Source organism: Scylla paramamosain, chromosome 36 (genome assembly GCF_035594125.1).
Source record: "Scylla paramamosain isolate STU-SP2022 chromosome 36, ASM3559412v1, whole genome shotgun sequence".
Taxonomy (NCBI): Eukaryota; Metazoa; Arthropoda; class Malacostraca; order Decapoda; family Portunidae; genus Scylla; species Scylla paramamosain.
Window position 1 is genome coordinate 1,157,728 of NC_087186.1, and position 16,885 is coordinate 1,174,612.

At 39.4% G+C, this 16,885-nt stretch overlaps 1 protein-coding gene across 10 annotated transcripts in view; it reads left to right on the forward strand.

Moving 5' to 3' along the window:
- Positions 1 to 16,885, forward strand: part of LOC135090817 (uncharacterized) — a 127,929-nt gene that overhangs the window by 76,039 nt on the left and 35,005 nt on the right. For all 10 annotated transcript variants that reach the window (XM_063987883.1, XM_063987885.1, XM_063987891.1 and 7 more), the window contains 2 exons: positions 12,225 to 12,494; positions 13,060 to 13,233. In XM_063987883.1, coding sequence (XP_063843953.1) covers positions 12,225 to 12,494; positions 13,060 to 13,233 — 444 coding nt within the window. The remainder of the gene's footprint in view (positions 1 to 12,224; positions 12,495 to 13,059; positions 13,234 to 16,885) is intronic.

Genomic DNA, 16,885 nt, shown 5'->3' on the forward strand with positions numbered 1-16,885 from the left:
GTTCCACTCATACTGCTCTTCTAGACAGGGTGGAATCAAAAGCTTTTCGTCTCATCAACTCCTCTCCTCTAACTGACTGTCTTCAGCCTCTCTCTCACCGCCGCAATGTTACATATCTAGCTGTCTTCTACCGCTATTTTCATGCTAACTGCTCTTCTGATCTTGCTAACTGCATGCCTCCCCCCCTTCCGCGGCCTCGCTGCACAAGACTTTCTTCTTTCTCTCACCCCTATTCTGTCCACCTCTCTAACGCAAGAGTTAACCAGTATTCTCAATCATTCATCCCTTTCTCTGGTAAACTCTGGAACTCCCTGCCTGCTTCTGTATTTCCACCTTCCTATGACTTGAATTCCTTCAAGAGGGAGGTTTCAAGACACTTATCCACTAATTTTTGACCACTGCCTTGACCCTTTTAAGGGACTGCCATTTCAGTGGGCATTTTTTTTATTGATTTTTGTTGCCCTTGGCCAGTGTCCTTCTTACATAAAAAAAAAAAAAAAAACCTTATTTTAAAATCTTAACAAGTTCGTCAGGCAAGAATTCCCCTTCGTGAAGCCATGCTGTGACTGATTATCAAGTTGTGTTTGTCTAAATGCTCCTTAATGTTCTTCACTGTTATTGACTCCATTAATTTACCTGCAACAGACGTTAAAGTTTTATCTCCTTTCTTGAAGATGATTACTACATTAACCTGCCTTCACATTACTAGTACCTCACCTGACTCAAGTGATTCCCTAAAGACAGTAACTAACGATTCACTATTCATCTCTTTCCATTCCCTAAATACCCTGGGATATATTTTATCTGGTGACTTGAACTTTTCAGCCTTTCTATCTCCTGTTTCACTATCTCCTTAGTTATGCAATATCTAACAGCTTCTCATTCTCTTCTGCTCCAAACTTCTCCTCACTATTCGACATTTCCTGCATGTTTTCCTGGGTGAATACAGTTAAAAAATACTCGTTCAGAATCTTACTAATATCCTCTCCGGAACTAACCAGCTCCCCATCTGCTGTCTTTAATGGATCTATTGTTTCCCTATTTTTCGTCTTATATACCTGATAAAATCCCTTGTGGTCCGTTCTAGCCTTAATGGATACCTTTAATTCATAATTGTTTTTAGCTTTCCTCGTTAACCCCCAGACTAACTAATTCATTATCTTGTGGCCTTAAAACCTATTCCCCTGCCTTTAGTCTCTTATATATATTTCTCTTCCGTCCTATGCAGTGTTTTAACCTAACACCCATCCATTTAGGGTAATTTTTCTGTGATATTAGTGCTCTATAAGGGATGTTTGTCAACTGTCCTGTATGTAATTTATCAACGAAATATTTATACGTCTCATTTACATTCACTTTTATTCTATTTATCTTGGCCCCTTCCGTCCTCTCCGCTCCATCTTCTTCTATTCGCCTCAACCTCATCTCAACCTCCGACATACTCACACATATCTCCCTCCCTCCCACTTTTCCGACCCTTCCGTTCCCTTCTCCCCTTCTCCTGTCCTTCACCCTCACACCTCACCTCATATCCCTCACCCTGCCTTATCTCTCTTAACCCCTTCCTTGACCTTACCTCTCCCTGTGTCCGTTGCCAGTCAACTCCTTTGAAGTATCTTTTTAATCCTTCAAAATCTGCCTCCTAAAGTTAGGTATTTTACAGGTGTTTTTATTTCTAAAATTTTCCTCCCATTCTAATTTGTATCTAATTTCACAATGGCCACTTTTACCTAGCTGTCCTCCACCCTTTACCTGAGTGACATCTTCCTCCTTGTTAGTTAAAATTCAATCTAGAATATCAGTCCCACTTGTGGGTTGTAAGATTACCTGTTTAAAAAAAAACTGTCCTGAATTACCTTAAGAAATTCTTCTGCTTCACTGTTACCCACCATCAGGCTCTAGTCGATATTCCTAAAATTAAAATCTCCCACCACACATACCTGATTGTAACTGCCTGCTCTAATTATTTCTTGCCATAGTGAGGTGTTAATTTCCTTTGTGCTGTTCGGTGGCTTGTACACTACTCCCAGTACTACTGACTGTGATCCTTATCTAATATCTACCCATATCGACTCTGTTTTGCTGTTTTTATTTTATTATTAATACAACATTTTAACGTGTCCCTAACGTGCAGCGCAACGCCTCCTTCTCTCCTGTTTTCCTTGTCTTTATAGAATAGTGTATAACCATCTATCTTAACCTCTGGATTAAATACTTTTCCTGACATATCTAACCGAGTTTCTGTTAAAACAATGATAAGAAGGTTCTTTACACACGCCATTCTTTTCCGCTGTCTTCTCGGAAGTCAATACATTCGTGTGAGCACTGAAAACTTCATAAAAATTTAATCGGAATAACAACCTAAAACTCGCAAGACTAACTCACCAGCTCATTTACCCGCCGCCTGTCCCTTCTTCTCTTTTTTTACTTTCCTCTCTCTTCTTTCGTCTTGTTTCAAACCTTCCTCCCTGTCACCTCCCCTCCCCGTTATCTGTCATAGACAAGGGACTAGGGAGTGATACCTCGCTTTCTCTCTCTCTCACTCACTTATTTTCACTTCATCTTTTCTCAGTCTCTCATTCACGCATACGTATTTTTTTTTTTCATTTTTAGTCTCATAGTCTCATTATATTTAACAAGACTTTTCTTATTTTCAGAGGGAGAGAGAGAGAGAGAGAGAGAGAGAGAGAGAGAGAGAGAGAGAGAGAGAGAGAGAGAGAGAGAGAGAGAGAGAGAGAGATGACTTATGGGGATTTACGTTATGTATATGCGTGATGCATACAGTAGGTAAATGTGAAGTGTACTCGTGAAAGCAATGCGAAACTCGGGATGGTAAAAAGTTAGGACAAGGCGTGAAGCTCAGGAGGGTAATGTATATATTTGTTGTGTTATCTCAAATGCAGTAGTGAAAATGTACTTTAGAAATTTTTTTATTTTTATTTTTATTTTTATTTATTTATTTATTTATTTTTATTGTGAAATTTTTCATTTTATTTTCTGGTTCCCTAAAACCAAATAATTATTTTCCATAGGTTCTTCAGTCGCCACAACGCACATTTGCCATAACAAACGCTACATTGGAACAAATCGAATACTGCTTATGCTGTCACTCTCTCCTCTCCGTTAGGATCCTCCGATCACAATCTCATAACTTTTATCTTTTCCTATCGCTCCAGTCCCTCCTCAGGATCTCCCGAAGCAGAGGTGCCTCTGGCGTTTTGCCTGTGCTAGTTGGGGGGGACCTGAGTAGGTATTTTGTTGATTTTCCTTAAAATGGCAACTGCTTCCATATCAGAGTCCCGTTTCTGTGTGCCGAGCACAAAATAAAGATGATAGTGTCTAGCATGGAGGCGTACATTTGTCACTTTTTTCTTCGACCTAAACCTTCCAAACCTTGGTTTAACACAGCTTGTTCTCGTGATATATATAATAGAGAGGTGGCCCACAAACGGTACTTAAGCCTTCCATTACCTGAATCTCATGCACTTTATATTTCTGCCTGGAACCATGCAAAGTCTCTTCACCAACTAGTCAAAAATTCCTTTATTAACAGAAAGTGTCAAAATCTTTCAAAATATAACTCCCCTCTTGACTTCTGGCATCTAGCCAAAAGTATCTCCAATAACTTTGCTTCTTCTTTCCCTCCTTTATTTCAACCAAATGACACCACTGCTATCACATGTTTCTAAAGCTGAACTCTTCGCTCAGACCTTTGCTAAAAACTCTACCTTGCATGATTCTGGGCTTGTTCCTCCCGGGCTTGTTTCTCCCTCTCCTCCACCCTCAGACTACTTCATGCTACCTATTAAAATTCTTCACAATAATGTTTTCCATGCCCTTGCTGGCCTAAACCCTTGGAAGGCTTATGGACCTGATGGGGTCCCTCCTATTGTTCTCCGGAACTGTGCCTCCGTGCTTGCACCTTGCCTAGTCAAACTCTTTCAGCACTGTCTGTCAACATCTACCTTTCCTTCTTGCTGAAAGTTTGCCTACATTCAGCCTGTTCCTAAAGGGTGACCGTTCTAATCCCTCAAACTACCGTTCTATTGCCTTAATTTCCTGCCTATCTAAAGTTTTTGAATCTATCCTCAACAGGAAGATTCTTAAACATCTATCACTTCACAACCTTATATCTGATCCCCAGTTTGGGTTCCGTCAAGGCCGCTCTAATGATGATCTGGTTTTCCTTACTAAGTGCTGGTTATCCTCTTTTAGAAACTTTGGTGAAACTTTTGCTGTTGCCTTGGATACATCAAAAGCTTTTGATAGAGTCTGGCACAAAGCTTTGATTTCTAAACTACCCTCCTAAGACTTCTATCTTTCTCTCTGTAACTTCATCTCAAGTTTCCTTTCTGACCGTTCCATTGCTGCTGTGGTAGACGGTCACTCTTCTTCTCCTAAATCTATTAACAGTGGTATTCTTAAGGGTTCTGTCCTATCACCAACTCTCTTCTTATTATTCATGAATGACCTTCTAAACCAAACTTCTTGTCCTATCCACTCCTACGCTGATGATAACACCCTGCACTTTTCCATGTCTTTTAATTTTTATTTTTTTTTTATGTAGGAAGGACACTGGCCAAGGGCAACAAAAATTCAATAAAAAATATATGCCCACTAAAATGCCAGTCCCATAAAAGGGTCAAAGCAGTGGTCAAAAAATGATGAATAAGTGTCTTGAAACCTCCCTCTTAAAGGAATTCAAGTCAGAGGAAGGTGGAAATACAGAAGCAGGCAGGGAGTTCCAGAGTTTACCAGAGAAAGGGATGAATGATTGAGAATACTGGTTAACTATTGCATTAGAGAGGTGGACAGAATAGGGGTGAGAGTAAGAAGAAAGTCTTGTGTAGCGAGGCCGCGGAAGGAGGGGAGGCATGCAGATAGCAAGATCAGAAGAGCAGTTAGCATGAAAATAGCGGTAAAAGACAGTTAGATATGCAACATTGCGGCGGTGAGAGAGAGGTTGAAGACAGTCAGTTAGAGGAGAGGAATTGATGAGACGAAAAGCTTTTGATTCCACCCTGTCTAGAAGAGGAATATGAGTGGAACCTCCCCAGACATGTGAAGCATACTCCATACATGGACGGATAAGGCCCTTGTACAGAGTTAGCAGCTGGTGGGGTGAGAAAAACTGGCGGAGACGTCTCAGAACGCCTAACTTCATAGAAGCTGTTTCAGCTAGAGATGAGATATGAATTTTCCAGTTCAGATTAAAAGTAAAGGACAGACCGAGGATGTTCTGTGTAGAAGAGGGGGACAGTTGAGTGTCATTGAAGAAGAGAGGATAGTTGTCTGGAAGGTTGTGTCGAGTTGATAGATGGAGGAATTGAGTTTTTGAGGCATTGAACAATACCAAGTTTGCTTAGCCCCAGTCAGAAATTTTAGAAAGATTATAAGTCAAGCGTTCTGTGGCTTCCCTGCGTGATATGTTTACCTCCTGAAGGGTTGGACGTCTATGAAAAGACGTGAAAAAGTGCAGGGTGGTATCATCAGCGTAGGAGTGGATAGGACAAGAAGTTTGGTTTAGAAAATCATTAATGAATAATAAGAAGAGAGTGGGTGACAGGACAGAACCCTGAGGAACACCACTGTTAATAGGTTTAGGAGAACAGTGACCGTCATCAGAAAAAAGTTTCACCAAAATCTCTAAAAGAAGATGACCAAGACTCAGTAAGGAAAGCCAGAAGATCACCAGTAGAGCGGCCTTGACGGAACCCATACTGGCGATCAGATAGAAGGTTGTAAAGTGATAGATGTTTAAGAATCTTCCTGTTGAGGATAGATTCAAAAACTTTAGATAGGCAGAAAATTAAAGCAATAGGACGGTAGTTTGAGGGATTAGAACGGTTACCCTTTTTAGGAACATGTTGAATGTAGGCAAACTTCCAGCAAGAAGGAAAGGTACATGTTGACAGACAGAGCTGAAAGAGTTGAACTAGGCAAGGCGCAAGCATAGAGGCACAGTTTCGGAGAACATTAGGAGGGACCCCATCAGGTCCATAAGCCTTCCGAGGGTTTAGGCCAGCGAGGGCATGGAAAACATCATTGCGAAGAATTTTAATACGTGCATGAAGTAGTCAGAGAGTGGAGGAGAGGGAGGAACAAGCCCAGAATCGTCCAAGGTAGAGTTTTTAGCAAAGCTTTCAGCGAAGAGTTCAGCTTTAGAAATAGATATGATAGCAGTGGTGCCATCTAGTTGAAATAGAGGAGGGAAAGAAGAAGCAAAGTTATTGGAGATATTTTTGGCTAGATGCCAGAAATCACGAGGGGAGTTAGATCTTGAAAGGTTTTGACATTTTCTGTTAATGAAGGAGTTTTTGGCTAGTTGGAGAACAGACTTGGCATGGTTCCGGGAAGAAATATAAAGTGCATGAGATTCTGGTGATGGAAGGCTTAAGTACCTTTTGTGGGCCACCTCTCTATCATGTATAGCACGAGAACAAGCTGTGTTAAACCAAGGTTTAGAAGGTTTAGGACGAGAAAAAGAGTGAGGAATGTACGCTTCTATGCCAGACACTATCACCTCTGTTATGCGCTCAGCACACAAAGACGGGTCTCTGACACGGAAGCAGTAATCATTCCAAGGAAAATCAGCAAAATACCTCCTCAGGTTCCCTTAACTAGCAGAGGCAAAACGCCAGAGACACCTTTGCTTGGGGGGATCCTGAGGAGGGATTGTAACGATAGGACAAGATAAAGATATGAGATTGTGATCGGAGGAACCCAACGGAGAAGAAAGGGTGACAGCATAAGCAGAAGGATTAGAGGTCAGGAAAAGTCAAGAATTTTGGGCGTATCTCCAAGACGGTCAGGAATACGAGTAGGGGTCTGCACCCATTGCTCTAGGTCATGGAGGATAGCAAAGTTGTAGGCTAGTTCACCAGGATGGTCAGTGAAGGGAGAGGAAAGCCAAAGCTGGTGGTGAACATTGAAGTCTCTAAGAATGGATATCTCTGCAAAAGGGAAGACGGTCAGAATGTGCTCCACTTTGGAAGTTAAGTAGTCAAAGAATTTCTTATAGTCAGAGGAGTTAGGTGAGAGGTATACAGTACAGACAAATTTAGTATGGGAGTGACTTTGTAGTCGTAGCCAGATGATAAAAACCTGGAAATATTCAAGAGCGTGGGCACGAGAGGAGGTTGCGCACATAAACGCAGGATCCTGCTTTGGATCGAAAATGAGGATAGAGAAAGTAGGAGGGAACAGAAAAGGGGCTACTGTCAGTTGCCTCACACACCTAGGTTTCAGTGAGGAAAAGAAGATGAGGTTTAGAAGAGGAGAGGTGGTGTTCTACAGATTGAAAATTAGATCTTAGACCGCGAATGTTGCAGAAATTAATGAAGAAAAAGTTGAGGGGGGGTGTCAAGACACTTAGTGTCGTCGACAGAAAGGCAGTCCGACCTGGGGACATTTATGGTCCCTTCCCCAGATGGGGACTCCGAGGCTGGTGTAGGAGTCGCCATTATGATTTTTAAAATTTTTGAGTGAAGGGTGTGTTTGTTATTAGGTGCTTGTAGTTTTGTGTGGAGGAAGAGAGTTGTGTTTAGAGGGCAGGCTGTGACTGCCCCCTTGTGTTGTGATAAACAAAGGGAAACGTTCAGTGAGGTCACAGCTGGGTTTAATGATAAGTTTACAGCACCCTCACTGGGAGTAATTGTCGTTTCGGCAGGTGTTTACTGCCTCCTCATAGACGACCAACCTTCGGGAATTGAACATTTCACGCAGGGAAGGCACAGAACGCTAGACTTCTGATCTTTCTAAAATTTCTGATTGGGTCAGAATAAACTCGGTATTGTTCAGTTCTTCAAAAACTCAATTCCTCCATCTGTCAACTCGACACAACATTCTAGACAACTATCCCCTCTTCTTCAATGACACCCAACTCTCTTCCTCTTCTACACTGAACATCCTCAGTCTGTCCTTTACTTATAATCTGAACTAGAAACTTCACATATCATCTTTAGCTAAAAAAAACAACTTTTATAAAGTTAGGCGTTTTGAGACGTCTCCGCCAGTCCCCCCCCCCCCCCTTAGCTGCTAACTCTTTACAAGGGCCTTATCTGTCCACGTATAGAGTATGCTTCACATGTCTGTTAGGGGGTTCCGCTAATACCGCTCTTCTAGACAGGGTGGAATGAAAAGCTTTTCGTCTCATCAACTCCTTTCCTCTAACTGGCTGTCTTCAGCCTCTCTCTCATCCCCGTAATGTTGCATTTCTAGCTGTCTTCTACCGCTATTTTCATGCTAACTGCTCTACTGATTTTGTTATCTGCATGCCTCCCTTCCTCCCGTGGCCTCGCTGCACAAGATTTTCTTCTTTCTCTCACCCCTATTCTGTCCACCTCTCTAATGCAAGAGTTAACCAGTATTTTCAATCATTCATCCCTTTCTCTGGTAAACTCTGGAACTCCCTGCCTGCTTCTGTGTTTCCACCTTCCTCTGGCTTGAATTCCTTCAAGAGGGAGGTTCAATACACTTATTCTTCAATTTTCGACTGCCACTTTGAATCCTTTTATGAGTATGGCATCTTAGTGGCCTTTTTTTTTATTGGATTTTTGTTGCCCTTGGGCAGTGTCCCTCCTGCTTAAAAAAAAAAAAATTTATATATATATATATATATATATATATATATATATATATATATATATATATATATATATATATATATATATATATATATATATATATATATATATATATATATATATATATATATATATATATATATATATATATATAATAATGACAATAATAATAATAAAATCAATGGATTATTGGTTTGTGTTGTGATTTGCATGTAAATTTTAGAACTATATTAAAGAGTAATTAAGGTTAATATGGTACAAACTAAGTATTAGTTTCTACTGTGAATAAATTGGGAATTAGATGTGTGCGGATTCTTGGTAGCTTTTGTTTCTGACGTTGAGGGTCGGGAACCAAGCTCTCTGTTTGACCCCTGTCGTGAGTTGTAGTCGCCCAACAGTCGCCACCCAGACGCCACTATCATTACAAGTCCTGTTAAGACATATTCTTGCCACTCTACCATTATTACTTTGTTAAATTCGCAAAAGTTAAAAAGAATTTAGAAGCTCGGAAACATTGGATATTCTCAAGGAAGCTGCCTTAGCTGCGAAAAGACGACCTACCACTGGCCCGTTGATTGCGGTTCACCACCCAGCCGTCACCTACCTCTCAGTCACGTATACTACAGCTAAGTTATCAGTTATTTATGATTATATTTAGCGATGGTTTGTGATTGTGTGTTAGCTAGGATACCATAGGATGACTGATAAGTCTAAAAAAGTTCCCACAAAGTATGAGTTCATTTATTTTTTAAATATTTTGATAAACTGTCTTCTTCAGTGAAAATTTATTACTTGTGAGGGCAGTTTGTTGAAACATCTGGGGGATAAAAGATCTCTATCTTCTTACTGCTTTTCTCACTACCACAATCTCTGTGCAATGTAGCTTTTGACAGACAAAAAAAAAATAAACATGCTATTCAGACACAAAATGCTGAGGCAGCAATAACAATTTTAGAGTATTATTGTACACTGCTCAAAATACGTCTCAGAAAAATCTCTTGTAGTTGAGGGTACTCTTAGTTCATTGAGAGCATTAGCAGAGCCAAAGGGGTGATTGTGGTTCCCTCTGGATCTCCACACAGCAAGGAAATTCATTCATCAGCTTGTCATTAGGTCTGTTATCGACAATGCTTATGGTCACGTCAATGAACACCCTGCACAGCAACTGTTACATGAACATTAATAATACTTTGTGTTAGTGTAGCCAATATAAAATACACACCAATCTTACCAGCTGCCTAGTTTAAGTAGCATCTAGCTAGCGTAGGCAGTGCTGCAGTCTGATGGTAGACTGATAAGTATGCTTGAAAGCACTAATAAATGTAACAAAATAAAAATTTTGTAATTATACAGAGAACATCAGGTCCTACTTGAAAGCAGGCACTTATTAAAAAATAAAAAAATGTAAACAGGTGAAAAATACAATTCACAAGGAAACCAGCAACGAAAAAGTATGCAACTTACATCTTCCAATATTTAAAAAAATGAACATGATTTTATTATTCACATTATCAGTTGATTAGTTTTGCTCCTGATGACAAATCTTTAACCATATATTGATTGATGGAAGTCTGGGGTTTTTGAGGGATGAACAAATGTTCACCAAGCCAAGCTCTGCTAACAACCCCAATAGGTTTTATGAAGGGTTTTAGCCAAGTCTTTTTTTTTTTCTAACCTTAATTACCTAACCTATGAATTCATAACATAACGTTATTAAATCATACTGAAGGCGGGTAAATTTTTACAAAAGGACCAAACTGCATTTACTATGCATTTACATAAACTATGACATTCGTTATCGTTTTTAATGTTATAGATGATTTTGAGCATAAAACATGTCGAAAATACACCATTTTGCCTCTTGTCTCTCATCCCTCTATGATCTTGGGAACTTGTCAGGAAGTAGGCTTTATGGGTATGGAACATGAAAATGGCCATTTTAGGGTACTTGAATGGAAATAATAGCTTAAAAAAACGGCAATCCTAACTAACCTAACCTGACCTAACGTAACATAAACTGATCTAATCTAACCAAACCTGACCTAACCTAACCTGACCTGACCCTGACCTAATCTAACCTACGTGCATCACCTAACAAAAGTTCTCTATCATGGAAACTATTAATTTGCGACGAAAGCTTCAATGAAGTAAGTTTCTCAGTATCCATGAAAGTAATCAAAACCTATACTCCTAAATGTGTTTAGCGTTATGGTCCTCTCGTAAAATAATATTCTAAGGAGCAATTTTATAATAAAAAAAAAGTCCATAGGGGAAATATATATATATATATATATATATATATATATATATATATATATATATATATATATATATATATATATATATATATATATATATATATATATATATATATGAAAAAAAAAGTTCTCACTCAAGTAGTGCAGTACTTTCTTTTATGCTTGTTAGTGTGTAATTCTCCAAGAGCACATGAATTATGTTACAAACCGTATGAGCTACAATAGATGGCATGATGCCTGATAAAACTTCACTTGAGTATACTTATTCAGCGAGTTTATTGGTTGAATTCTTCAGTAATCAAAGTAGAGTGTACTTACCCGGTAGAGGGTTTCTTCACTCCTTTGTGCTTAACTTCGTGGTGACATTTAAGTTTCTGGTGAAATAACTTCCTGACGCCCACATGATACAGTTTGTAAGAGTTAAATCATGTCTTGGTTCTTATGGAAAACACTTTTCTCCATTTTTGGAACTTTTCTCGAGTTTTGACATTAGTTCCAAGTTTGACGAGGTTATCCTCTAATTGAACTTCGACATTACAAAATCCATTCATCAAAACGAAGTGTATCACGTTAAAACTTAAAGATCCCTCGCTGCTGGTGGTGATGTATCGGTAGCTACCTTTCGGCTCAGTGACTTCTTTCACAACGAGTATGACAGAAAGGCAGCGACTGCTCGTTAAATTTACGCTCATATATGATGTCTGTATACCATGTAAGATAATATTTATGATACTGAGAGCTTATAGAGCTTAACAGGTAACTTATCCGAATAAATCAAGCAGCAGAAATGCCATGCCTGTGTGTGAGTTACTAGATACATTAAGGCATCACACCTTACAAAGTATAGCTAAACATTGCATTGTACTGCATCAGTTATCATTTAAGTTCTTTAGTGACTGCTAAAACATTATAATATTAACCTTTAAAGTAAGTATTTCATCCATGCATAGGAGAGGTATGGTGTGTAATGACACTTAGCCTGGCTCAACTCGCTCGCTGATTGGTTCTAATTTCTCCCAATGTATATACTCTTCCAGGATAGGGAAAAAATGCCTCCTGGTCTTCCCGATCCACTCTGCGCCGCTTGCTCAACCAACGCACTGTTGCTCCCAACACACACACACACACACACACACACACACACACACACACACACACACACACACACACACACACACATGCATACACACTCATACACAGAGGCCATAACAATATATACATGAGCATCAACGCATCGCCACAGCCACCAGTGAACACTTCTGTCATCATCGAGGGAAACTTTCTGAAAACTGTGGCACTATTATATTATTACATCATATTATATTTTATAACTTTCGCTGCTGTACCATCAGCATCATGGCTTCCCTTCTCTCTCCGGCAGACCGGCGCGCCCCCCGAGCACATGTATGAGGAACTGCTCTCAACAGTCAGTCGCGGGGACGACGTGCAGGCGGTGTCCAACCTCCTGTGTAAGGGCGCCTCCATAGAACCCCTGGGCGGCCGCTCCGTCCTCAGACTGGCTGTCACCACCGACCGTGCACTCACCGTCAGCCTGCTGTTGGCTAGCGGGGCTTCGCTGCCCGCCAGCTTGCTGCAGGAGGCTTGGCAGAGCCCTGATGTGACCCACAACGTGCTGGCCTGCCTCACCACCGTGAGTAGCCTCCCTTACCTGTCTCACAGTACTGCCACACTGTAAAGGTGAGAATGAGCACCAACACTGGATCCGAATCTCAACGGTGGCTCCTTTGCAGCGTGGAAAGTATTTGAGTCTTTTAGTCTAAGGGATGAACCTTTGTGTTCCAGCATCATCAGTTTCAGGTTTTATTGCTACACGTGACAGACCTGCAGCACACCAAAGTTGTTCAACATTAGAAAAAATGCAACAGAATCTTGTCGTTTGATAAAAAGACACTTTATCTTAATGTTTAGAACAAACAATGAAGTAAAGTGTCTTTTTATCAAACGACAAGACCTAACATTTTAGAAAATTGTGAAATTTTTTTTTGTATCTTTCTTTTTTTTCCGGACAAGGTAAGGTTCTATTTGTACGTGCATTTTTGGATTTATGACTGACACCGCGTAGCTGTCCCGCCGTTCTCTCTCTCTCTCTCTCTCTCTCTCTCTCTCTCTCTCTCTCTCTCTCTCTCTCTCTCTCTCTGTGTGTGTGTGTGTGTGCAAGGTGCGTACCTGCTATTGCGATTCTTCCTCCCTCACAGGCCTATTGCTGCCGGCTGCGTGTAGAGCAGCGTCGCCTGGAAAAGGTCAGCGGCGCCCTTGTCAAGGGCATCAACAATTTGATGAAAACGATTGAGGGCAATACCCCATGGCAGGCTGCTTGGCGATGGGAAAAGGACACTGACCGGCCAGCACTGAGCGACCTTTTGGCAAAGGTCAGAATTCCTAGTGAAAGGATGTGTGTGTGGTTAGTAAGCATTGACCTGACGCTATAGCTAGTTAGTATAGACATGGCGATTTTTGCTACTGAGTCGTCTGTTTGTGTTAGTTTTCCTGTTCTTGAGGCCTTTGTTGCGAAGGTCTCAGAGGTGGAGGCTGCAATCCATCGAAGGAACTCGGAGGTGCAGACAGTTTGTGAGAGGATGTCAGACCTGCAGGCTGAGTTTTGTGAGAGGATCTCAGCACCTGAAGGAGGGTCGTACTCTGCCGTCACCTTGCATAGTAAGGCGACGGTGCAGCAGTAGTCGGTTGTGTGCAGGGACTGCAAGAGATTGAAGGTCCTCAAGGTGCCTCCCCCCAAGGGGCGCCATCTGGAGACAAGGAATCCCTTCAGTGTGCTGGAAGGAGTGACAGAGGAAGCGGTAGACGTGGCTGGAGGAGACAAAGAGGAAGGGCAAACACAATGACCCTACCCACAAGGTAGAGTGTTTGTTTGGTGGTAGTCAGGTTAGGCACTCAGATAGTGCGTTTTGTGCCGGAAATAGGGAGCGTAGGTCGAGGGTGTGTTTGGCAGGGGCGGGGACAGGGTAGGTAGCAGATAGGCTAGACACCTGTTTGGAAAATGATGGGACGAAGCCCATTGTTTTTCTCAGCGCGGGAGGGAATGACCTTGGTAAGGTCAGGAGTGAGGAGCTGTTCAGGAAGTTTAGACAGGCATTTGGATAACATTAGGAACAAGAAGGGGATCCTTGTGGTGTGTGGTGTCTTGCCGAACGGGGGAGTTGGTACTGATTGGTTGCCCAGGGCTGTTACAGTGAATCGCAGGCTAGTGAATCATTGTAAAAGTAATGGATGGACATTCGTTGACAACTGGGACTACTTCTATGGTAAGGACACCTTGTATGCAAGGGATGGAGTGTATTTATCACGTCAGTGTGTTCAGGTTTTAGCCGGAACATTCGAGCGGGAGGTAACTCCAATCCAGCAATTTTTTTCTTTAGTTAAGAGGGATGAAGGGCTTGTGAGGGTAAAATGAAAAGCGAAGGCTGGGAATAGCTCAGGTGTTTATTATGCGAACTGTAGAAATATTCTGAATAAAATATACCTTTCTTAGAGAAATGGCGCGAGTAGGGAACTTTGATAACAGAAACTTGGTTATATATGTTAAGAAAAGTATTTACTCCAGAGGTTAAAAACATAGAAAACATGAGAAAAGGATGCGTCGCACTGTACTTTAGGAACACATTACAATGTTGTATTAACAGCAAGATTATAACAGATAGCAAAACAGAGTCGATATGAGTTGATATTAAGGAATGATCACGATCAGTAGTAATGGGATTAGTGTACACGCCCCCGAATACTACAAAGAAAATCAACGCCTCACTAAGGCAAGAAATAAATAGAGCAAACAGTTACAGTCAGGAGTCAGGTATGTGTGGTAGAAGATTTTAATTGTAGGAATATGAACTGGAGCCTGATGGTGGCTAACAGTGAAGCATTTTTTTTTTTCTGATAATTCAAGATATTTTTTTCTTAAACACGCAATCTTAGAATTCACAAGGGGAATAATATTCTAGATTTAATTCTGACTAACAGGAAGGAAGCAGTCACACAGGTAGAGGTTGGAGGACAGCTAGGTAACAGTGACCATTGTGAAATTAGAAACAAATTAAAACGGGAGGAAGCTTTAGAAACCAAAAAACACTGGTAAAATATCTGACTCTAGGAGAACCGATTTTGAGGGATTAAAAAGGTGCTTACAAAGAGCTGATTGGCAGTGGATGGAAGGGAAAAAGCAGGATAGGTCCAGGACAGGGGTCAGAGAGGTGAGGGAGGTGAGGTGAAGTGAGGTGAGGTGTGAAGGTGAAGGGCAGGAGAGGAGAAATGGCCGGACGGGTAGGAAAGATGAGAGAAGGGGAGATATGTTGATGTCACGGGGGGATGGGGGGAGGATTTTTTACTTTTTTTTAATTAAAAGTTTCAATTTAAATTGGGTATTGGTTTAAAATTGGTATTGAAGTTCTTTTGATTTGATTAAATTTAAGGTTTGATTTATTATTATTATTATTATTATTATTATTATTATTATTATTATTATTATTATTATTATTATTATTATTACCATTATTATTATTATTATTATTATTATTATTACTATTAATATTATTATTATTATTTTATACTTTATTGTTAGAAGCTAAGATTAAAAGGAATTGATATAGTAGGTGCCACCAGCCATGTTTTTTTTTTTTTTTCACCTTGTTTTGTATGGTAGCATTTTAGCCGGAGGTCTATAAAGCACTAGTAAATTCCATGACAATCAGATTAAGTTTTATTGATATTAGTTTCTAAACAACAGTAAAGATTTCATATAACTTTTCTCTCTGAATATACACTGATATATCTAATAATAAATGTCTCTTACTTTGGAGTTATGGGACCCTTCTACTTGAAACAATGTTACCTAATCACTTCATGATAAATACTTTGAATGAATATTTTCCACCATTAGTTTGAATGTGCCCAGAGTTCCTTAATTTCCTAAAACAACATGCCAAAAACAGCATAGATTTTACATTAAAACAAAATGTTTATGTATCACTGGTGTATTACTATGGAATGACAAAAAAAAAAAAAAAAAAAAAAAAAAAAAAAAAACAGAAGTTCGCATCCATTTTTTTTAGGTTCTTTCTCCGTTAAAGACCTCAGTAAAATAATGTCAGAGTGTATTTACATTTCTCTAGTACACATAAAAAAATAAAAATAAATAAATAAATAAATAAAAATAAATAGATAAATCACCCTAAATATTACATTGTTTAAGCTTCGGTCCCCTTTCTTCTAAAACTATGAAAGCTAAGCTAATTTGACAGGGGAATTTATTTATTTTTCTCTTGTACCTTTGGGCAGCGATATCAATCAGTCTCTTTAACGCCGAAATCCCTCACCAAGACTTATTAGAAACGGTAACCTTTCGCATACCTTGAAGCCATTATTTTGCATTATCAGTAAGAGTTTATCACCTTTCAACATTTACAAATTATTCTTAAACTTTTTTGCTAATGGTTCCACGCACTCCCGGGTTCTAATACTGTTTATTAATAATTTATAGATCTAAATATTAAGAAAGTTCCTTTCAAAATATTTAATATTATCAGTTCTGACATATTTCCTCAATTTATAATGTCTTGTGATTGTGATTTTTCATGTGACTGGCCAAGCAGAAATCGGGATTTAATTTTTTTTTATTAATTATATATATATATATATATATATATATATATATATATATATATATATATATATATATATATATATATATATATATATATATATATATATATATATATATATATATATATATATATATATATATATATATATATATATATATATATATAGTTGCCTTGTAAATCGAGACATTACTCTGCGCGCCTTTCTTATCTCCATTTATGAACATAAAATTTAATAACTTGTAGCTTACAATTTCATTTATTTGTTTTTTTTTTATTGTTCTAAAATTTTACTGGGTGCATAAGTATATACAAAATTTAATTTACATAACCCCCCCAAAAAGTACATTTTTATACTGACCATTCCTTTAGGCTGCATTTTTTTTTCCACGGGATTATTATTATTCGGATG